This window comes from Myotis davidii, unplaced genomic scaffold (genome assembly GCF_000327345.1).
Source record: "Myotis davidii unplaced genomic scaffold, ASM32734v1 scaffold468, whole genome shotgun sequence".
In the NCBI taxonomy this organism is placed as follows: domain Eukaryota; kingdom Metazoa; phylum Chordata; class Mammalia; order Chiroptera; family Vespertilionidae; genus Myotis; species Myotis davidii.
Window position 1 is genome coordinate 200,337 of NW_006299170.1, and position 25,329 is coordinate 225,665.

At 40.2% G+C, this 25,329-nt stretch overlaps 2 protein-coding genes across 3 annotated transcripts in view; one reads left to right on the plus strand and one right to left on the minus strand.

Annotated features, from left to right (window-relative positions):
- The window catches only part of PDGFD (platelet derived growth factor D), a 216,857-nt gene that overhangs the window by 97,360 nt on the left and 94,168 nt on the right, over window positions 1–25,329 (minus strand). The gene's annotated exons all lie outside the window — the stretch shown is intronic.
- On the plus strand, window positions 12,702–13,871 carry DDI1 (DNA damage inducible 1 homolog 1). Its single transcript, XM_006774656.1, has one exon. It carries the CDS (start codon window positions 12,702–12,704, stop codon window positions 13,869–13,871), a length of 1,170 nt encoding a protein of 389 aa, XP_006774719.1.

The following is a 25,329-nucleotide window of genomic DNA, read 5'->3' on the forward strand; positions in this document are numbered from 1 at the left end:
GTCTGATGGGTGTGTGCAGGCTGGCCACAACCCCCAGGCACCCAAGCTCCCAGTGGAGGCTGGCTGGAAGCAGGTATCTGGGATTTATTTGTTTTCTATAATTGAAACTTTGTTGCCATGAGCAGAGGCCACAGCAGGCTCAGGGCTGGCGGGAAGCCTGGCTTCCTCCATTGCCTGGGTAACCAAGCCCCCTGCTTGCTCCAGCTCCGTGGCTGCCTGCCGCCATCTTGGTTGGATTAATTTGCATATAGTCGCTCTGACTGGCTGGTGGGCATGCTTGGGGCATAGCAAAAGTATGGTCAATTAGCATATTTGTCTTTTATTAGTGTAGATAGCATATGTATATATATATATATTGCTAACCTAAGAAAAAAGGTGTACAAACTTGGGACACTTTGACTCGTATTAATATGATGTCAAGCACTTTTACAACACCATTGCTTTTGACAGTCTTTTATAAACATAACCATAGGTGTCATAGTACAGCATTAACTAAGACACTGAGAGAAAAACCACAGGAGTGAAGGGGTGCTTTTTTGGGGGGAGCCCCAGGAACAAAAGGTCTCAAAAGATACCTCCATTAACATCTAGTGTCAATGTGGTTTCATCTTGGACTAAAAGTTTTGATAAAAAAAAATAGGTAAATCAAAAGGATTACTACCTCCAAGTATAAGCTTAAGAATACATTTGAACATGATGATATGATGGGGAAAAAAAAAGAAATTAAATAACACTTACTCATTATTTACCTTGCTGCTAGTCTGCCCACATTTCACATGTAAAACAAATTGGTCAGAGAATATGACTTTTCTTAAAAGAATCACCATAAATTGACTGAACTGCATACAAATAATTGAGACCTAAGTCACTGTCTCTGTAATGTTTGCTAATAATGTGAAAACAATGACAGAGACTCATAAGGCTGCTGTCAAAAGTGTGCATACAAATGACCTATTTGCACACATAAGTGTCAAGCCTGTGTAAGCTCTACTGAAGAAGTGATTCCAGGAAGTCATGGGCAGAATACAGAATACAGCCTTCACCAAGTATCACAACATGATCAACATTTGAAAATAAGCCCTGAATCAATGTCAGGTGGATTTCTCAGGAGTCCGCAGGACGTCAACATGAGAGCCTTTGAAATGTAAAGAAATTTATGCGCAGAACTCAAAGTGTCAAAACAGGGAACTGAACGTCAATATACCCTAAGTCCATGCCCTTAATATTCATGTCAACCTGTCCGCCTGATACATTTTATTATATATTGCAACTACCAATTATAGAAAAGCATGAGATATACTGACAGAGCACTTCTGAATGTGAGTCAGCTAATGCAGAGCAACAACTGAGCACACTGTTACAGGACATGTACAATTGATAAAAGTCACTTTCATCCCTGACCCAGGCACCAAGATTTTGGCCAGATGGTTTGAGGTGTAAATCCATTGTATTTATATTTTTGTAAAATCAACATAAATCGATTGGGACTCTAGAAGCAATATTTTGGAAACATACACAGGCACACACCACAATAGATAAATATACAAACCCCACAATTTATGTATGATTTGTTTCTGCTCAGACGCTAACACTGAGACAAGGATGTATGTACAGGTAGCCTTTCTTTGGGAGGCTATCCCTGGAAGCACAAGTGAGAATGTGGATAAACTGAAACAGGACAGGAAGAAACTCTAAGGCACACATTATTGCAATGGGCAACTTCAGTTCAACCCCTCTGAGGAATCACATGAAACATACTTAAGAACTGCCCCCCAGAAAGACAGAGAAGTTGGTGGTATTTATCCCCTGAATTTATTGTGTCACTGTTGAGAGTTGTTCCTGGGGACATCACAGCCCCAGCACTCCCAAGCGGAGGAGGTCTGAGCAGGCTTCCAGGAGGTAGAGAAACCAAAACACATCAGCACTGAGATGGGCAGCTGTCAGCATTTCCAGGAACACAAACCTGGTCTCAAGGGGAACGAGTCAGGGCATCAACAGTATCTGCTTCAAAACTACCAGCATCACAAAACCTCAGCTTTCTGGATTCCACAGTAGGCTCTTTGTAAAGAACTGATAAAATATCCTGGCCACTGGAAAGCGAAGGTAGAGAGTATCTGAACCTGCTTTCTTATTTCCCCTTTTTTCTTGGACCTGCCCTCTTCATCTGCCTGTCAGGTCCCACATGGACTCTCTACAGAGGCCGAAGATGTCCTGTGCATTTCTGCCTGATAGGACAGTACACTATGTGGGAGCCTAGGGCAGGTGGAGCTGTGTTCCTGCTGCTCCTGCCTTTACTGCTTTTGTGCAGACTCTGTGGCTGTGGTTATCACACTATCTTCTCCTGACCTCCACCCAGCTGACACTGTGTGAGGAGAGGCTGGTGTCAGCCAAGCATGTGCCATTACATATGCGGTTTTCTGCAGTGTTTCTGAGGGCTATGCTGTGTTTAGACTCTTGCCCTATTTTAATCCCAATCTATGAAAGGAAGTCTGCCTTGTGGCCATGCATTCAAAGCATCAGAGATTTTCTAATAGTCTCAAAAGTGATGTTCTTGCACCTCAAGATCCATTGGTGAGGGCAGGAAAAAAATAGTAGTAATTCTATTTGTATTTATTTTAAATGAGTTTAAAACATCGATCCTTTTCATATTTTATAACGTTATACAGTACTATGTATAGTTTGTAAAATACACACATATTAAGAGTGAGATCAAAGTTGGCTTTTTTTTTTTAACTAATAAGGTGCACCATCATGATTTCTTCAAGTTCTTCTCTAAGAGATTGCATCTATTGTCCCCTGGCCACATGGATCAATGACCTCTGGCAAAATAGCAGATGTTCAAAGGGACTTCTAGATGGCTGCTATTGGATGTGCTGAGAAGTCCCCTCCATTGGCTAACCTCAGGGCCTCATGGTTACACTTCCAGTCCAAATGACTCTGGGCTCTACTCTGAGTGTTTCATTTCCTCAGCCCTGTAGTTTGCTTTCAGGGTTTGGTTAATAAACAAAAAGGTTTTTGAAGAAAGAGTCCCGTAAAATGAAGCACTCTCATTGCTCCATCTAAGACATAATTGTCCACAGGAGTGATTCTAAGTAATAATTTATGGGAAAGACGGTATTTATATCATTGATGTCAACCTCAACAGTATGATTGAACACAATATAAGCAATACTATTTATTTTTTTTGTTAATCCTCACTTAAGGATATTTCTAGAGAGAGTGAAAGGAAGGGGAAAGAGATAGAGAAAGAGAAACATCAATGTGTCTCTCATATCAATTGGTTGCCTCCCGCACTCAAGCCTGTAACCGAGGTACATGCCCTTGACCAGAATTGAGCCTGGGACCCTTCAGTCCACAGGCTGACACTCTACCCATTGAACCAAACCAGTTAGGGCAGCAATACTATTTTGATTTACTATGCAGCACTTTTTCAGTTTTAATTATGGTGAACAGGTTTACTTTTCACTATGTTCTCTTTGCTCAATAATTCTCTAACTACCTACTGAGAGGGACCTTGTTGTCTACTTTCTTTCATCAACAAAAACACCTTGCAGACTGTTACAGTTAAAAATGATATGAGCCCTGACCAGGTAGCTCCATTGGTTAGAGCATCGTCCCAAGGTTGTGGGTTTGATCCCCGGTCAAGGAACATACAAGCAAAAACAACTTCAAGTAGGACATGTGATTTGTGTTTGTTGGGATGAATATTTAGCAACTTTATCTAGTGGCTAGCCTCAGTTGTCCACCTTCCCTTTTATAGCCCTAAGTAAGATCAGCAAGAAGCAACCGATGAACTCATAAGTAAATTAATGGAACACCAAATTGATGTTTCTCTCTCTGTCTCTCTCTAAAATCAATACATTTAAAAAATGACATGAATAAATTGTTGACATAACGCACTATTAAGGGATCCCAGTTTTGAAGGATACTTCCTGGTTTTGAAACAGATTTGATGATCAAGTTTTGCTACTGTTCTGGGCAACCCAGAATACAAGCTTGAAGGGAGTAGGAACGGCTCAAAAGTACAACAGCACCCAATTAAAATTAATAAGGGATTAAAATTAATCTACATATTTCATTCAGAATTTATAATTTCTTTCTTCTTGCTTCCTCAGGTTGTTAAATATTGTTTGCATTTATATGAGGAAAAAAATAATTTACTTCTATACAGTGCTTTTCCATTTGTAAGAAAAAATTACATTATCCATCAACACTAAAACCCCATGGAAAAAAGATTGATGTCAACCCCATTTTAAGTAAAAGATAATGAGACTAAACAAAATTAATGCTTTGTCCAAGGACATTTAGATAATAAATAACAAATTCAGGGAAGTAAAACCCTACTTTCATGACTTCAAAGATACAGCAGGCTTTCTATTTTACTGATCTTTATATAGTATCCAGTTCTTGTGTGTGTGTGTGTGTGTGTGTGTGTGTGTGTGACTTTATCCAGAACTGAAGATATAGAATATTGCTGTTTTACATAAGGATAGAGTAACATATCTTGATTAAACGTTTGATATTAGTTTTTGAAGATGTCTGTATTTGTTGACATTCTTTTTTTCAGCCACAGAGGCAGCTTGAGTGAACAGTTTCAAGGAACAGAACACACAGTCTTCTTTGTAAGAAGTGATGTCATTCATTTAGAGTCTGTTTTATTAAAAGCACAGCATAATTTTTTTTCTAGAATTGAGGTATATTTCTATCTAGGATGTTCCTAATTATTTTAGATGAAAAATTCAATACCATAAGGGATTAATCTTACTTATGGCTATAAAAGGGAAGTTGGACACCTGAGACTAACCACTAGATAAAGTTCCTAAATATCCATCCCAGCAAACAAAAATTACATCTCCTACTTGAAGTTGTTATTGTTTGTTTGCATTTTTTTCCAAGTTGGCTTGCTGCAAATTCCAGAGCTGATGATCCTGCTTGCTTTGAACTTTTCTATAAAGAAAGAGTCTGAGAGCTCAGTTTTCATATCAGAAACCATGACTGGAGTGGGCCTCCCCTTCTTGATGTCAATCCAATGCCAGTAGATTTTCATGTTGCATAAGCAGTAATTTACAAGTTACCCTTAGGACATTTGGTCTAATGTCTCTTAGTCACAGGCACAAAGAGCCCACCTCAACTCTATGTTCTAGTAAGAACACACAAAAAAATAAAACCAAGCCTTGGTTTAAAATTAAGTGTTTTAAGTTGTTTGTTTTAAAGAAAAATAAGGAAATACAAAAAAAAATAAAGGCTCAAAAACAGTTTTGTTAGCATTGCCCAAGTATTTCTGTTCCATTTCATTTACAGTTTGTAAAGAAAAAGAATAAATGATACAGCAGAAGGTGGGTCTCTGATTTCGAGAGACATAGTGTGTTTACTCTGAATAGTTCTTATCCTCTGGAGGCCTCCAAAGAGGGCCTACTTACGTTCTGTGAATAAGCGCACTGAAATAATTGACCAATATGTGAGTGAGTAGGGACATAGAAGCAGTTAAGCACATTTTATGAGTTGAGTAAAATAGAATAGATAGAGTGTAATGGAAATAATAATGGAACAGTGACAGGCAAAGGAGACAATAACACTCATGTCTCTCAGAACAGAGAGACAGCCCACTGAGACAATAACACTCCCAAACCATTCCAATGATACAAAGGAAAACGCTCTGGGCCTACCGTCAATTTGATGGTCTATAAAAATTCTCATTGCCTCTAGGCTGCTAAATTTAATGTTTCTGAAAAAAGAAAGTAAAAGATGAATTGATTTCTCTCTTTCTCTTTTTTTTTAAATGAAGCTTTTGTTTATCAGGCTTTGTTTTTCATTTTCATGGCTAGAACACAATTACATTTTATAGACAGATGGGTTTTAGCCACGCTAATTACCATCATGATCAATTAACTCAGCTGCTGTTTAGAATGGGACAAGCTATATAAACAACATTCTGGGAAATTTATCTTTTATAGGACAGTTGTAGAAACATCACCTATCATGCATATAATTCAGGAAATATCCAATTGACCACATTGTTGTGACAAAATGGGCTTTTTTATATTTTTTAAAAAATTGAGATGGTTTTACTATATCTTTGCCCTGTCAGGAAACTGAAATGCAAGCCTGTTGCAAAGACAGTCACCATAAGGAAAGTGAGTTGCCAGGTACCTCGCTTTGGGGGTGTCAGGGCCAGTGGCTGGAGCCATCGACCCCTTCCTGTTTGGGTAGACTGCATGCTACCACTCTATACCCTTCAGTTAGCAGCCTCATGTGTCAGAGGTGAATGTGTGGGTTATATGAGAACTAGTCACCTTCCTAATGTTCTGCTTTATACCATAGATATGTGTGCAGCTCCATCAGCACCTTCTTCAAAATTAAAATGAGATCCACAAATTTTACACATTTATATGAACAGCTCCACAAGGAGTTTTTGAAATTCCTGATGCAGCCCCTTCTTGCTTTCTATCTCCACAGACTTGAGGGTACCATAGGCTAAGACGGACGGGCAGTGTATGCCCAAGTTTTGAGGAATCTTTAGGAAGTCTAAAGCAGATGCAGGTGAACTGAGACAAAGGTCCACACAGAGTTCAATCCAGGACTGACTCTCAACTCAACTAGTCAGGGTATGTGCCAGAGAGAAACATGAGCATCCATTCTGCTGCCGTCTGTGTGGGTGCCTGTGTGAATGTTGAGGTTGCAAAGATTACTTTTTACGAAGGCTACTCTACTATTCCTTCCTTATACCAATCCTACCACCCTATAGCATCCATTTGGTCATAGCATCTACAAGACAGAAATAAACAGTGAAATGCATGTTTGTGTGAGGAGAAGGGAGGTGAGGGAGTGGTATGATACCTCAAGGAAAGGATTATTTCTCCAAACCCAGGTAAGTAAAATTTTACTATGGTTGGATCAAATCATTCTTCCAGGCACAACTCAATAAGCATTGTACATAGTCCTACCCACCCCCTGCACTCCCCATCCAAACAAACAACCACTTTCTCTTCTACACAAGCACAGTATTTTATTCACATATCTACCGTGTAAATCCATTTCATATTAATTTCTATTATGTAAAATAATCCAAAGGGCATGAGCCTGATCTCTCCTAGTAGATATCCTGTCCTTTGAAGGAGGAAAGTGACTCCTATTCATCCTTCTGCCCTTAAAGCCCCTAGTCCACTGACTTGCTCATAGGAAGTGGTCATGAAATATTTACTGTGAGGAATTATTAACATGTTTCTGAGTTCATAGCCAAAGAGCAGAAAACTAACAATGTAAATGCTAAACAAGTCTGTAACTTTCCAAATGTATATACTAGGACTTCTGGGCCATTAATAAAACCAAAGCAAGACACTTCCAGAGAATGGTGTTGCCCTCCACTGAATTCCCACCAGGAATGACTATACTGGAAGGACAAACATCATAAAAGCATGGAAACCACACACAAAAGTAGACCTAACTAGAAAATAAATACAAACTGGTTCCAGACCTTAGCAGCATCCTCCTGGCAGCGGAGAGAAAGGGCTCATGAGAATCTAGGATTTGATTGCCGCTTTTTCATTGCCACTCTTATTCACTGTGTAGGTCTACTGTTATTTTGCCAATCATTCAAGCATTTCTGGTTATACATCATGATGAATTCCCTCTGTTAGGAACTTTGGAGTTTCAAGGTTGAATAAGATAAGGTATTTAACATTAAAAATAACCAATGTTGCAAACATCTCCTGCAAATACTTTTAATGAAGATATAATCTGTAAAATAAAAGTATAAAAAGATGCAATAAAGGTGCTGACTTTCAAAGCTCTAGTTTTATATTTTAGTCCTAATGCACATGATTGTTCTTGGAGATTACTGAAGTATGCTGCTTTAAAATGTTGGCAGCTTTCCTAAGCTGCATTGAAAATCTCAAGTGACGATTTAACTGTCTTAATAAGTCTTGATTACACTTTATTTTAAAAATAATACCTGTCGCATAAGACAGAAATCCAAACACAGCGAGCTAATATACTTGCTTAACAGGTTTTAATTATTGTATATGCTACATAAAGACATTTATGCAGCTACTCTATTTTTTTTAAGAAAGGCATTTATGTTGCTCTGTAAAGCAAGCAATGGCGCTTTAAACATCAAGTGATGGTACTTTAAATGTCAGTAGAACCATCAATTATCTGGATTTTTTGCTGTATTAAGTTTTTATAAAGAGAAAAATTATAGAAGGTATTATTGTGGATTTATTCCAAAAATAACTTTGGAGTTATTTACTTGGCCAGTATGAAATCAGTGCCATCTTTTCTATTTTCTGTGTATTTAGGCTATACAATGAGAATTGATTTTCTAAGTGATAGCCCCGAGAACTTGCAGGAGTCTCACTTATCAAAGAAAGATTCAATTATGTTGTTATATTGTACTTATCAAGGAAGAAAGTCAGGGAACATATTTCACAAAAGGATCCTCAAGAAAAGTTGCAATAACCTTCAGTTACCTAGATTAACACATCTAGATAATTCTGACTGCCCCATTTCTCAGTGGCCCATGCAATATGGATTTATGGTATAAGAACATTTTACTTTTAGCAGTATCTATGTACCAGTATATTCCCAATGACCCTCCAATTGTTACACAATCAGAACAGGTTTTTAATTAAAATTTTGTGGAAGGAGAATTATATACGGGGTAGGGCAAAAGCAGATTTCCAGTTGTGAATACATGAAACAGAGAATTTATTCTTGTATTATTATTTATTAACTATTGTATTATTTCCCATGCAATCAACTGTAAACCTACTTTTGCCCAACCCTGTATATAGTAGTTGAATCACCAATAGTGCTGAGTGAAATGAAAGATTCAAACAATATATAAATAGAAGTATTAAACATCCCAGGAGGCTGTGTTTACCTTTTCAGATTCCAGGTTGTTTTGCAATAGAGGTTAAAAGCCTGGATGGGTGGCTGAGCTAGAGCATCCAAAGGATCTTTGCCAATCCTGACATTGTGTGGTCTATAGAGTGATGACATTTAATGGGCCAAACCTTGAGGCACTTGGATTTCTTTGGTGTGTTCTCAGTAAAGGGTAAATTGGTAACAAACACGTAAGTATAAAATGCCAACAAAAGTAAAGAATTACAGCAAAATATATATATATAATAGGTATAGATATATAGATATAGATATCTTAGTTTCTTTGGATGTGAACCCTGCATTTTTGCTTTTACTTAGCCAAAAAAAATTCTTTAAAAATAATTTCATCCAAAGGGAACCCTCTTGTACTGTTGATGGGAATACAGATTGGTGCAACCACTGTGGAAAATAGCATGGTATTTAAAATGGAACTGCCTTATGACCCAGCAATTTTATTTCTGTGTATATATCCAAAGAAACCCAAAACACTAATACAAAAGAATAGATGAACCCCTACGCTCATTGCAGCATTATTTATAGTAGCCAAGCTATGGAAGCAACCCAAATGTCTACCAATAGACAAGTGGATAAAAAAGTGGTGGTACATAAATGCAATGGAATATTACTTGGCCATAAAAAAGAACAAAAATTACTATTTATGACAGCATGGTTTATGCTAAGTGAAATAAGTCAGTCAGGGAAAATATTATCTGATTTCACCTTTTTATGGAATGTAAAGGACAATATAAATGAACGAACAAAATGGAAACAGATTCGTAGATGCAGAGAACAGTCTGATGGTTGCCAGAGTAGAGGGGGTTAGGGGACTAGGTGAAATAGGTAAAATGTTTGAGAACTACAGACTAGTATGTATAAACTAGTCATGGGGATGTAAAGTGCAGCATGGGAATATAGGTCAAAATACTGTAATGACTATATAATATGGTGCCAGTTGGGAACTGGCAATACGGTGAGAAACACTTTGTAAAGTATATTATTGTGTAATCATGATGCTATACATCTCAATCTAATACAAAATAATATTGAATGTAAACTGTAATTGAAAACATTTTTAAAACATGAAAATAATAATTTCATCCACTTAAAAAAACCCACCTAGCATGATCTGCCTAATTTATTAAGATTTAAAAACAAACTGTCCAATGCTGGTTGTTGGGGAAAAAGGCCCGCAGAACGTACGCCTCCCTGGCGTCTCATCTGTTCTGCAGCAGAGTAATTTGCATGTGGCCTGTCCCACATATAGTTTTTCCCAAACTCAGCAGAAACCATGGCTGACCTCTGGTGAACTAATTAGGATGGTAAGAACTACAGGAGAAATTTATTCACTTAATATTTGGGGGGGGGGCGGTTAAAGGGCCATCCATTTCCATAGATAATGGAAAATGGATCTAAATAATTCATACCTTTCTATAGAGAAACTGCAATCCTAGATTTCCCCCCTAAAACTTTGTCAAGTCCCCCATCTCATGAAGGGCTGCCCTTCCAGTTAGAGATTCTCAGGCCGCCCCCCCCTCCGCCTTTGTCTCTCCACCCTGGCCCACTGCCACCTGGGAAGAATCCTCCCCACCTTCTTCATTTCTTCTCCAGATAGAATTGTTTTCTCCACGGTGTGCCAGCTTCTGTGGTAGTGTTTTTAGCCCCCCGTCCCCCTCCCCAATTTGTATGTGTGCTTGTGCACATATCCTCTTTCAGAATGTGAATCCCGTTAAGAACAGCCTAATTCACGATGGATCGCTTTACTGTCATCATTACAACTTAGTTCTAATCACTAGTCTGCTAATAACTACCTGGGGGCTTTATGTAACCAGGTTCATCTCATAGATGAAGATGCTGGATGAGGTGATATTAAGGGATATAAAGACGACAAAATTCTGTGATTATTATAGAAGAAAAACAGCCTAAAATTAACATTACTCATGTGTGCATTCCTTAAAAAAAACCTTAGCACATGCTTCATATACAGTGGGTATTCAGTCAACATTTCCAACATAACTGAATAAGAATATGAAAATAGTATGATCATTCAAGCAATGAGTGAGATATAGTTTTCATGAGAAGACAAACACATGACAAACAGGTTCCACAAAAATAAAATTACTTAAAGCTGATGCAAAATCCTCCTCTAAGCCAGGGTGCAGGACTTCTGACAAAACTTGAAATAAGGGGGCTGGGAGGCCAGGCAGAAGATACCATCTTTTGGTTCTGAAATAGATATACCTGGGAAGGCTAAGCCCACGAAGCCTGAGCTCTTTACGGCAAAACACTTTGTGAAATATAGAAAAAACAATAAAAACAACAACAAAACACAGCACACAAGGATTTCTAGCCAGCCACCATTTGTCCTTAAGGACATCTGTACCCTTACTCTGCCAGCCTGTACTCTGGGGTGCCTAGGCGTTCAGAGCACCGTGCCCTAGCATCAGGAGCTAGGCATATCTGGCCTCCAGTATGGCATTCTGATGCACTTTACACAGAACTGATGTCAAATTGGGCTCCTCAAAGTTTCATCTCACTCATCCATCCCAGAAAGGAATGGCCTATTTCTAACCAGTTTCCCACTATGGAGACCCTCTCCGTTATCCACATACACTCTCCTTTTACACTCCCCACATCCAGTGGGCAACACACTGGCTCATCCTACTCAAGAAACACGATTATTCCTCACAGTGTTGGCGTTAGTCTTCCTTATATTTTCATGTTCTAGTAACAGCTCCCTCTTGGGGCCTCTAGTTGTCCCCGCTGCCACCATGTCCTCTATATGTTGCAAAAATACTGGTCCTTAAATCAATTACATAAAAAGTCACAAATACCTGCTTCTAATCTTTTCCATTTCTATTTCCTGTCTCTTTATTTTCTTTTTATTTCCTTCTTTTTTAATATTTTTAAAGGGAGAATCTTGCTTATTGATAATATTTAAATTCCTTGGATTCATATGTGACTTTGAATCAGTTTGAATAATTTTTTTCCAGCTTCATATAGTCTGCCATTCAACATATATATATATATTTGGGGTTAAAGGGCCATCCATTCGCTTCTTAAATATTCTACTTTTCACAGGAATAGGCCTTGTGAATTTTTACTTTTGTTCATGCAATTCTTTTTGTCTGGAGCGACTCTCACCATTTTTCACATGGCAAATGTTCATCCTTCAGTGGCCTTGAACGTCTATCTCCTCTTTGGAGACACATCTCTGTTCTGCTCATCAGTAAGCTGCATGTGTCTTTGTAAAGGGCCTCCCCCCATTATGGTTCTCCATTTGCCGTCAGTCCCTGCCTTGAATGTGAGGCTCTCCAGGGCAGACGCGGAGCCTGGCCCCGCTCTTCTACCAAGCACACAGCATGAGTCTTGCCATGAGGAAACCAGGACTCGCTGTTCGGCGGCTACATAAAAGTATGAAGAATACAATTCTCAGATGAACACAGTGATTACTAGTATGTTGTCCAGGCAAAGTTGAAAAAGTCTTGGGTTAAACAGGCTTTGAAGGGCGGGCCTTGGAACCTGGATGACCTGAGTAACTTGGTTTCCATGCGAACAGACGTTCTTAGTTCCAAACAGCACAGGCTCAAATGAGGTTGGAACACAGCGCGCTACCTCCGGGTTCCACGGAGCCAGGCGGCGGGCACTGAGGCTGGCAGGCAGCCCCCGGCTGGTGACTGGCCGGGCCTGTCGGACAGGTGACTGGCCCTCCACGAAGGCACCGGGTCCCAGGAGCAGCTGAGCCAGCAAGGAGACCAGCTGCCGCCAGCCCGCCAGTGAACCGATGCCCTCTGCCCACATGGCCCTCCTGGGCGCATGCCATGCTGATCACCGTGTACTGTGTGCGCAGGGACCTCTCCGAGGTGACCTTCTCCCTCCAGGTCAGCTCTGACTTGGAGCTCCACAATTTCCGTGCCCTCTGCGTGCTGGAGTCCAGCATCCCCGCCGAGGAGACGCAGATCATCTACATGGAGCGGCTCCTCGCCGACGACCACAGCTCCCTGGGCTCCTACGGCCTCCGAGACGGCGACATGGTGGTTTTACTGCAGAAGGACGGCGTGGGGCCCCGGACTGGGAGGCGGACATCGAGCCGGCCCGGGGTGGATTTCGCTGGGACAGCCATGCCCGGCACATCCAGCGCCCGGCAGCAGCAGCAGCTGCGAGGCCTGGCCTCGGGAGAGATGCCATCCGCCCGCGGCGTGGAGAGCCCCGCGCTGATCCGCAGCCTGCTGCTCTCCAGCCCCCACGACCTGTCGCTGCTGAAGGAACGCAATCCCCCGCTGGCCGAGGCCCTGCTCTCCGGAGACCTGGAGACGTTTGCTCAGGTCCTGACGGAGCAGCGCGGGGAGCGGGCCCGGCGGGAGCAGGAGAAGCTGCGCCTCTACTCCGCCGACCCGTTCGATCTGGAAGCTCAGGCCCGAATCGAAGAAGAAATCCGGCAGCGGAACATCGAGGAGAACATGAACATCGCCATGGAAGAGGCGCCCGAGAGCTTCGGCCAGGTGGCCATGCTCTACATCAACTGCAGGGTGAACGGCCACCCCATGAAGGCGTTCGTGGACTCGGGCGCGCAGATGACCATCATGAGCCAGGCCTGCGCCGAGCGGTGCAACATCATCCGGCTGGTGGACCGGCGGTGGGCGGGCATCGCCAAGGGGGTGGGCACGCAGAGGATCATGGGCCGCGTCCACCTCGCCCAGATCCAGATCGAGGGGGACTTCTTGCCATGCTCTTTCTCTATCCTCGAGGAGCAGCCCATGGACATGCTCCTGGGCCTGGATATGCTCAGGAGGCATCAGTGCTCCATCGACCTGAAGAGAAACGTGCTGGTGATCGGCACCACGGGCACCCAGACCCCCTTTCTCCCGGAGGGAGAGATCCCCCCGTGTGCCAAGCTGGTGAGTGGTCATGGGCAAGACGAGTCTACAGGCAAGGAAGTAGCGAATGCGATTAAACATTCGGTCAAGGGACCGGGACGAAAAAAGCATTGACACAGTTCAGAAAGCAGCCGGCAACGGGAGGGAATCTCAGGTTCCCGGGAATTATGAGACATGGGCTCCTCGGCAATGTGATCATTAAAAACATCAGAAACGACTAACCCTGGCCTGGGGGTCAAGTTCTTAGACATGTGAAGTGAGGTGGCCTGGTTTGGGCCCCGCTTGCACTTCCCTTATCACAGTTCATTGAACCTCATCCTGGGAAGGCACAGGGGGTTCTAGCTGGTTTGCAAATAATCGATTAAGGAAAGGCAGCCCCTTCTTTTAGAGACACTGTCCTATCAGGGTAAGGGCAGCTTGTCCAAACCAGTTGCTATTTTGCAGAATCCGCTGAAAGAAACCACCGCTGCAGACCCCCCGACAAGGCATCTGCACAAAAGTGGTTCAAAGCAGCACTAACATTATTTATAGTCAGAGAAAAATGTCTATTTTCACAGATTCTGTTTTCTTTGGGGAAGTTCTTAGAAAAGTGGGTCAGCTCTACTCCAGTTGATTAATACTTACAAATGCCTGCTCCGAACAGCATACGGACCCGTTTCCTCACATATTGCATCTTCCCCTGGCTTCCTCTGGAGTCATGCTCCCTGCAATTCACCCCTCAAAGCTATTTCTGCCATATTTGAGAGAGTAGATTTTTCTCCTAGAATAGCCTAAAATACTTTTCTTTTTCCCCTGAAGTCAAAGAAATCCTGGTTATAAAACAAAGGCAATCAAGGAGATTTTTTAAAAAAAAATTGTGGTGCTTCTTCAAGGCTAGTGGTTTCCTTGTGGTGGGGGTGAGAAGCAGGGGCAGGCAATGCTCCAGATCCCTTAAAACTAATTTTGACTAGAATATTCAAAAAACCTGCTTTATATATTAAGCTGCCATGTTAAGCCTTGTCTGCAAAAATGTTTTCTCTGTTAAAATAACATTTGAAAAGTTCTCAATGAGAAGGTCTTTAAGGCTTCATTCAGGTCTATGACCCATCTGATAAAGCTACCGTCCAACGATAGGGAGAAAGGGAAGATCCTAGATTTAAATACAACCCCGTGGCTAATAAGTGTGAGAGAAACAGCTCAGCTGCCTGAGGCCATCAGACTCGGAGACAATGTTTCAGGATAAGACTCCATTAAGACTGGTATTAGAAAGAGTAGCGGATTCAAAGTCAAGAAAGATGTTATGATTCCAGCTATTTAGGTAAAGCAGATCACATGTTATATAACTCAGATTTCTCATCTATAAACTGTTTGAGGGGAGGCCATTTTCAAGCACAAAGATCCTATATAATAAAAGGCTAATATGCAAATCGACCCTATGGAAGAGTGATCGATTGCTATGATGCACACTGACCACTAGGGGACAGACTCTCAACATAGGAGCTGCCCCCTGGTGGTCAGTGTGCTCCCACAAGCGGGAGCACGGCTCAGCCAGAAGCCCTGAGCCAGGCTCATGGCTTGCAAGCGCAGCAGTGGTGGCAGAAGCCCCTCCTGCCTCCAAGGCAGTTGGACATCCCCCAAGGACTCCCGGACTGTGAGAGGGCGCAGGGCGGGCTGAGGCCTCCCCCCACCCCCCCAGTGCACAACTGGGCCTCTAGTTATATTACCAACCACAGTACCTTTTAAACTTTCTATTGTCTCAAAAAGATTGACAACCACTCAAAATATTATCAAAGGCTACAGGAAACAAAACAACTTCCCCTATAATCCTCATATTCCTTCATATCCTTTTCTTGATCTGCTTCTTGATGAGATTAATCACCTTCTTCTGGAAGAGTCACTTTTTCCCATGAGGCTACTGTCAGTTCGTCTCCCAGGTTTCTTCTTCCTTATAGCTTTCCCTATGCTTATATCCCCAACTCTGTCTACATTTGCATAAGGCTCACACCCAAAAGAACTACTGAAAATGAACAACAGAGACTTTTTTCTACTGTTGTTTCTAATTAAGTACCGAGGAGAAGTATAATTAAAATGAAGAAAGAAATTCAGAGTGAGGTCAGGAATAAACAATTAAATGCTTGTGAAATATAACTGGAACTGATTTGGTAAATGTATGGATTCCTTTACAAATACAAATATGCAAACCCCTTTTCATATCCTACTGGACTCGGCATGCTGTAATGTACTTCACATATGTTAGTACTTATTAATCCTCAGAATATATGTTCAAAATAGTTATTATTAGCCTCATTTTACAGAGGATATTCAAGGCTCAGAATTATTATGAAATATTGAAATATCCACTAGCATAGTGTTTTTATTTTTTTTTACTTTTTCCAACAACAATCCGCATTTTAGATTGTGACCCAGTTCCACAACACATACACAAACATACATACATACACAGATATACAAATGCACACACACATCAGTCTATTTCTGAAACAAAAATAAAATGAAATAATATGTAATTTTTTATCCTTTTCTGGTATATTTCTTTGAATACTTTATTATACTTTACTACCTGTCTAAAATATGTTAGACATGTCCCACTTGTATCCCACCAAGGTATCCTGACCCTCAGTTGGAAAAACCAACTCACCTGCCAGATTGCTCAATTGAAGTCTTTCTGATTTCAAATGCCAAGTTCTTTTCACTTTGTAACCTTCTTTAGCAGACACGTTTGGAATCCAGAGATTGGTGCAAAATTGTTACAAAATTTTATTTTATGGAAACTACCAAGACACTACCAGTAAAAGCAACAATGAGTAGCAGTAATCAGAATACACTCAACAATTACTTACTGAACACCCAGAAGCATTGAGCCAAGTTTTTATACACATAGAAATGAGTAAGTTCCAATTCTACACCTCAAGGTGATTACAACCTGGTAGGAGTAGGGAGAAAATTTGTAAACAATTAAGAACAAAAAGAGTGAACATGAAATTAGTAATATGTGCAAATGAAGGTATAACTTAATTTGGAGGTTATTTTTTAAATAAGAAATAAGCCAGTATGATGCACTTTCAATATGTCTAAAATGCCCATCACTGATGCTGGAAAAAACAAAGAAACATACTCTCCTCTTACAGTTCAGGTCGCTGAAATATAATCTCTAAGTATCCACTTTTGGAAATTAACTACCTGGAAAATAATGAACAATCTTCATTTCCTTTCTTCCCATTAGAAATCATGATAAAGCAAACCACATGATGAAATAGGCCTAACCTGTTTAAAATCATTAGCCATTTAAAAGATCCATTAAACACTTGATTCAACCTAGTACCCACCTTACCTAAAAGTCACTATTGTTGATAGCATGGATTTCAAAACTACAGTAATGCCTTCTTCTACAGTTAAATGAGATTGATATCATTTGATTAGTAGAGCATCTGATCTGAACACCTTTCTTAAAATCTGGGTCATACAGTTTATCTTGTTTCTACGGGATAAATCCACATTCCCCAAAAGAAAAAGACCAACGAATGTCTGCAAGAAGTCATCTTCACTGCAGGTACATCATGTTGCCTCTGAAAGAGAACATTGCACTTCCCTCAGAGGGCCATTCCCTGACAGCCAACATTCCACAGAGAATACCTGTGTGAATAGCTAGGGAGTACTCTGGGATTCACACCACGAAACCACCCGTGAGGACATTAATTGATGCTGACATTCTTTGAGGAAGACCAAAGAGGAACAATAATGGTAAAGAGAATAGAGGAGGAAGTGAGGGGGGGGGGGCAGAAATCTGGTTTTTGAACTAATCATCTCTTGGTTTAGGTGCTGTTTTATAAAGTGGGTGGGGACTGGGCTGAGATTAAGGATTAACTACCATTCCATGATACTTTATTCATCATGGCAAGTTATCAAAAAATAAAAATATTTTCACATTAGAGCCTGAGTCAAACTTGCTTTTGAACTTTTGTTTTTCTGGGTTCACCTGCTAGAATCTCAGAATTTCTAAGGGTCACTTGTTAGAAATTTGAGGTTTGCAGTCCAGTCCCGCTGTGAATTCTGCGTGGAGATGGGCACACCTTGGGGCAGCTTTGTGTCCTATTACTACACTATATATGTTCTGATGATTATATATCTCTCTCTCTTTGAGAAATGTAAAAGTCAGGATTTCTATATTTCTAAGCAGTAAGACTTACTTTAAGAACATCATTTGAAGGATAACAAGATAATTTTCTCGTATGGTAAAGTTCAGAGGAGGCAACATGGGCCTGTTCCAGGTGATGATGAAGTGTATATTTTCCTTCTGTTAATTTAAATATTGATGTTGTTGAAAATAAAATAGATGGGGCATGAGTGGGGGAGAGGTAGAGGGTAACGTGGGGACAAGGACACATATGTAATATCTTAATCAATAAAAATATATTTAAAAAAAAGAAAAGAAAATAGATGATTAACATCATAAGAAGATACCATCACCTCTATCAAATTTTTACCCTACAGCATCAATCACCATTCTACAAATCTTACCCTACCAGCACTTTACTAAAAGGACCCCTTGAGATGAAAAGAAAAATTAATTTAAAATTATATTAATTAATATATGCTCCCTTTCAAATTCATATCATATCTAGGGATTCAATTCCTCTATCTGTTAACACACACACACACACACACACACACACAAACCTGTGTTTTGCATTCATCCATCTCAATAACATTCAATATATTTTTCCCAGAGCCTTGTAATTGTACTATGCCATCCAGAGAGATGAGGGAATGTAAGTTATAGTCTTTGCCTTTAAAAAATGTAAAAGTCAAGTTAGAAAAAATTACAAAATAAATAATTCAGAAGTAATATTTACTTCATGAAATACTACAGAATATGAGTTCCGGGTTTGAATGAACTGCTTCCCATTTGAGATGCTAGCTACAGTACTACACTGCAGAATACACGGACAAAATTTCATTGAGCACCTACAGTATGTCAGGCACTGTTCCGGGGGCTGAATTTCCTCAATGCAGCAACATCTTTTTTGGTGCTCCTCTGGCACTTTGAGCTGCAGCCAGATACAGGAGACTCTGACACCTTCTCAAAGATGAGGTCACTTTGAGATGACTCAGCTAACCAAATAAGAATTAGCGTATGGCATATTCTCAAGCTAAACTTCAGGGTAAAGTTTGTGGTCTGTTTCTGCCTTGACCCACAGTGGCATTGTGCTCACGTTGTTTCTATTATGGGCTTAACCTTGGAGCATGACTCAGCAGTTGTAGAAAAATACTTCCCCCACAAAGTAAAGGGAAAGGATTTGAGGCTTGTACCATGGATAAACAACCAGAAATACAGGGCAGAATGAATTAACTACAGGTGATGAATCAATTTGATGGGACCTTCGTCATATACTTGAACTGCAGGAAATAAAAGAACAGGGCTTCTCTTGAACATACCAACCAGATAGCAATTATGAAAATGTTTGGGCATCTGGAAAACCTAGAAGGAGGCCCAAAATTACTAACAAAAATATAATAAGTGATGAGATTTTCTGGAAAGATCATAATCTTGTTCATAATATCTTTCTTTCTTACTATTTTATTGGAGGCCAACAGAACCTGCTTAATAAATAAGATTATGTGAATGAATAATGGACAAAGTTCCACATTAACAAGTCGATACAATGAAAGTGTGACTTTTTATTTAACTTATTTTTATGTAAAAATATGTGAGGTAAGATTACCTTTGTCTAGTTAGGATAAATATGTTTCGGATTAACAACATGACTGATATTTACATGTATAGATTTAAATGTAAGTGATCCAAGAAATAAACTCTTCATGTACTTTTAAGTTGTCCACTCTCCCACTGTTAGGGCCGTTTAAATGGTACTAGCAGTGGCCGAATTATCCCAGTTGGTCTGTGACTGTCCTGGTTTCAAAACTGATGTCCCAGTGTCCTGGCAGCTTCTCCATCAGTTCCAGGAAAACCAGAACATCTGGCCGCCCTGTAAGTATTAGAAGTGGGTTTTTAATTTTAGGCCCCTGGGTGTGCTGTGGGCAGCTCCAAGCAAGCTGTAACTAGGCCTACATGATCAGTGATCCATGTTATCTGTATATGTCCAATGTTAAAGGTAGAATGTCCTAATCTGTTTTGTGTAGGAGAAAAAGCCTCATTTAAACTCATTCATCAAATGTTTCTGGGCTGGAAAGTTAATCATTTAAAAAATTATAAGAAAGCCACGCCATAAATGTTCAAAGTGGATTTTTAATGTAAAGCACACAGATATGCTGTGAGTACCCACATAAAAGAAATGCTAAAATAATTTAATGAAAGAACAGTATAATTTCAGGATAACTGAATTTGATGAAACTTTAATTTTCAAGACTCCTTGGAAGTGGTATATATATCTCTATGCAATTAAAAGATGGCATAGAAATTGACATTAGAAAATGGGGCCACAGGGTACTAAAAAGAAGTATTTCTATTATCTATGAACTTGGATTATCCTGAAAAAGCACGAATAAAACAAATTTATACCAGTTTTTACACTTATAGTGATAGAGTTAATTTACAGCTCCAAGTAAAGGTCAGGTTTTGAGTTTTTAAGGGAATATTGGAACAAAACAAAGCAGAAATTTCAGAAAGAAACACATGTAAATAATGATGCTACCTTCACATTTATTTCATGTTGCCTTGGAGCTATCAGAAGGTCAAGATGCAATGAAATGAATGTGAGGCAGGACCAAGCAAGGGGAGCGGTTTTGGATAGTTGTGGTGATGGGCTGCAAATGATGCCCTGAAGAAGCAGCTCTGATGGGGAGATGGTTGAAGCGGGAGGAAACATGGAGAGCCCAGGAATCCGGTAGAAAGCCTTACAGCGTCAGGGGGCTGGGAGATAAAAGAGGGGTCTATAGCCAGACTATGAGGGAAGCAGAGGCCCGAGAAGGTTCTAAGGAGAAGTGGGCCAGTCACTAATGTCCAGTGTGCCAAATATTTTGATGGAAAGCAAAATGGCAAAGAGAGGCCTTGGCCTTTGCAACTAGAAGGACAGTAAAACCTGGGACAGGGGGTTAACGTTCATAGACTTGAGGAAGGGTAGGATAGAGAAGTTTGTGAAATCAGTGGAATATCAGGAACACATGCAAGGCAACTTTGGTTACCAGTTAAGCCAGTCTGTCAATTCACTGTTTAATAACTTCACTTGTAGCCTATCTCATTAAGAATTTGTAATTAAATGATATTAATAAAACTTCTACATAAATATACTGGATCCAATGGTGTAAGTTTCATTCTATCAGAAATAATTGCATAAAGTTAAAGCAACAGATGGGCAGTTCGAGTAAAACAGAAACAAAGATATTCTCTGTTCAAACACTTCCAACTGTCATCACTTGGTCTCCAAAACAGGAACTGACAGAAAACAATCTCATTGATATGTTGTAAGGAATAGGAGTGCATGTCCCATATGGCAAGGTTTCCACTGTTAGAGCTGCATTATATAATGACTCTTGAAAGTGTCTTCATTAATACGAGAAATGGAAAGTGTGCTTGCTCTAATTAAGTGTTCAATAATTAAGGAATTGGTGCAAGTTTTATGAAAAATGCAAAAACCTTTCCATGCTATCCAACTGTTCTCAGTGATTCAGGTTAAATTGCCTTTTACTTCAAGTAATTTAGCAAAAATTCAAAGAACAATGAGAATATACTTTTAAATGAGGGCATATGCTGGGGGATGGGAGCCCTCAGGGAGAGGTCAGTGGGGCGGGGGGGGAGAGGAGACTTATGCAATACTTTAAATAATAAAGAATTAAAAAAACATCCCAAACATATTTCAGGTTGTAGCTAAGAGTTATAGAGGCACATGTGGAAGGTGCAAATTTGCATTCGCACTGTAACTTTCTATACTTTTGTGAAGGACTAAAAACTTTGCAGCCAACTAAATGGGTGAGTTTATGTCCTACAGGAAGTTCAGAGAATGGGTTAGTGATTCAGGATTTTTCACTTGAGATTCTATAAAGAATGGTGAAGCTGATTGGTCATATTAAATGAATTATGTTCATTTAAAATTGCCCAAAATGATCTAGCACATTGCTAAGGTAAATCTGCCATGTATTTTATACTAAGAAGCTGACTTATTTCAGTCTACCCAGATACAAATGCATACTAAACATTAACAAAAAACAAACAAACAAAAAAAAACAAACGTAGAGATTTCTGGATACCATATGTAATATCTCATTAATAAAAGTCTGTATTTCTTTCATAGGAACATTTTCTGTATCATAGTTGGCTCTATTTTAATAACTTGATACTCTAAAAAATGCAGGCATTCACAAGCTCTATTTCTAAGGGAAAGTGTCCTCAGCTTGAGGGTAACATACTGACCCAGAGGAAACTGGCCAACTGAGGAGAAATATACAACTCTAAATAGAAAATGTTAAGGGACACGTTTCTCAGAAATATTAAAAATTTTAGGGGTAAAGCTAAACATTAGAGCCTCAATTCTAATTGTCATTCTTTCATTTTTATGCTATATTTTTTCATTGAATGAACAAAGGCCTATCTTTAACTTACCGCTGCTCTGTCTCCTAGTTCACCCTGTATATTTTATACCTTTTTGTGCTCTTCATGGATCCCATAAGTGGAAGGGTCTTAGCCAAATCCTACTGATCGGTAGGCAGATGTGAGTGTCTTATTTCACAGGTGTTCTAAGCCAAACTTTTATACTGATAAAGGTCATTTTCAAAGCTAATGTTTTCAAGCCAGAAATATATAATTTGAGAGTCTGCTGAGACATCAGTCCAATTAGTAGCAAGTTATTCATTCAGTAACTACCTATTGAGAGCCAGGGATGCACCAGGCACTGTTACGGCTTTAGCAGTTGGAAAAATAGTGGCACACAATAACGTCAAGGCAGTTGTCCTCTTGAAGTATATTTTAGAGTGGAAGTTTCAAACACTGGTAAAACACAATAACGATACTATCTAATCACTTACATAGCACTTACTAAAAGAGTCATTTATTCTAAGCCTATTATACATTTTAACTCATTTTATCTCTGTAACAATCCATCATGATTAAAAAATTCCCCCATTTTAAAGGTTAGGACACAGGAACAGAAAGATTAAATGAGTAGTTCAAGGTGGTAAATCTGAGCTAGTAAGTGCTTGCATCCAGCAATTTGGGATCCAGACTTTATGTGTTTAATCATTTTACCACATTACCTCTCAGTAACAGCAAATGAATACCCATATATAAACCTGGATGGTGAGTGAGAGAAATCCTTGAGAACATATGGGAAAAGAGCATTTCAGAAGGAACACCCTATGCAAACCCTGAGGAGAAACAAACTAAAAGTGTCAAGGAACAGGAAGAAGGTCAGTGGTTAGGGTGGAAAGAAGGAGTAATATAGAAGGAGTTAGATTAATGCAAGGCCTTGTAGTTCTAAAGAGAGGAATTATATTTTATTCTAAGAGTTATGAGAAATCATTTGAAGGGTTTTAAAGAAGGGAGAGATGTTAGGTTTATTTTTTAAAGTTTTATATGGTTGCTTTGTTAAAAATAGAAGAGCTGAGGCTGGGACCTTACTAGGTGTAGTATTTACAGGTTGAACAGGGGAGAGGATTTATTTTTTAAAGTTTTCTCCGCTTGCTTTGTTAAAAATAGAAGAGCTGGGGGCTGGGACCTTACGAGGTGTAGTATTTACAGGTTGAACAGGGGAGAGGGAGCCAGCAAAGGAGCCCTAGAAAGAGAAGCCAGAGAGAGTGAGAGGATGGAAATAGAAAGAAAAACAAAAACATGTCCAAGAAGCCAAATGAAGAAAATGTTTCCTGGAGAACAGTGTGGTCACTGTGTCCAATACTACTGGGAGGGCTAGGAAGGATGCTGAGAAGTCAGGGCTGGATTTGCAAGGTGGAGGTTGTTGGTAAGAGTGACCTTGTGGGTGGGGTGGGGAATATGAGCTTTGTCTGAGGAGGTTGAGGAGTTGATTAGAGTGAAAGAGGTGGAGAAAGCAGGTACTAACAGCTCTCTCAGGAAATAATGCTTTCAGGAGAGTGGAAAAACACCTTAGTAGATGAAGGAAGGGGCCATGAGAGCATTTCTTTTACTCTGAAGGCAGATGAGGACCAACCAGGGGGAGAACAAGAGAGAACAGAGAGAACTGAAGTAGCACAGATTTGCAGAAGAGGGAGGCAGGGGCCTTAGGAGCAGGAGGAGTTCATTGCTTGCAGCAGGAAGGTAGGCAGAGCATATGGGTGTAAACACAGGCAGGCTGGCATAGCTGCTGGTGGGAAGGTGAGTTAGTTTTCCTCCATCTTCTGTTTTCACAGTGAAATAAAATGCAAAAACACCAGCTTTGAGTGAGATGAGGACAGGGAGTGTTGAAGGATTAAGGAGTGAGGAGAAGGTATGAAATTGGCACCGGAGACCATAAGAGAGTAAATAATGTAGAAAAATTAATTGAATTATTTCAGACCAGTATTGTGAGTCCGCTAAGATTCAAGTTTAAATGTTTTACTTGAAACTAGCTATAGTAGAAACTAGACAAGGGAAGTGGATATTTTGGTTCTAGAACTAATTTTGCCACTTGCTGAACCCGTGCCTCCCTGGGTCTCATTTTGCTCATCACGTAAAGTGAGAAGGTGTGGATCTGCACTCCGTGGAGGCACCCAGAAATGCGTGGGGTGCTTTGGGTTCTCCTGGAGACCACTGGCGCTTAGAACTTCAGGTGTGGGGTGCTCTGCACCCTTCAGTGCATGGAATAATCCCTACCAGTCTCCAGCGGTGCCCACCCCTGGGGGGAAACACTGGACAGAGGATCACACCAGGCGCCCTCATCGTCTGGACTCTAATTGCCCCTTTAGTGTTGCCGTCTGGGGAAGCTAGCTTAGACTGAGGGATCAAGTGCACTTTCATTTAATCCACAGCTATCAATTTTTACTTTCATCCCTAGACCGGAAACAGGCGGCTAGCCAGGCAAAAGGAACACAGGTAGAGGTGCTAATGAGCAGTGACAGTCCACAGATTACAGCCAGGAAAAGAAAGAGCCAGAACAGGGTGATCCAGAAATGAAAAATCAGCCCTCCATCATGTGGAAGCCGTTGTTATTAACTCTCATAATAATTACATAGGAATGCTGCCCCAATAGCGCCTGATCGTAGCAAAGAAAATTTGGTACCATTGATACCAGGATAGCATTGGAAAACATAGCACTACCATACAATGACAAAATTAATTTTAATTGTATTGACCATGAGGCCCCCAACATGAACTGAGAATTACTTGACAAAGACAGGGCAGTTATTAAGGCAATATATCAAATTCTACTCGAATAATCAGCGGGGCACTGTTGGCATTATTCTTAACAACCTTTCTACTTGACACCTTCATTAATGGCGTGTAAGAGGAAAACCCCATGTAAATGGATTTTCAAAAATGATTCTACTGTGGGAGTCATTCCATGTGCAAACTCCCAACATCACAGTGATAACTTAAGTAGAAAAAAAAAATACAGAGTTCCTGGGAAGATTTAAAATTCAAAGCAGGCAATTACACAGACAGATGGGAACATTTGTAGGTGAAAATCCT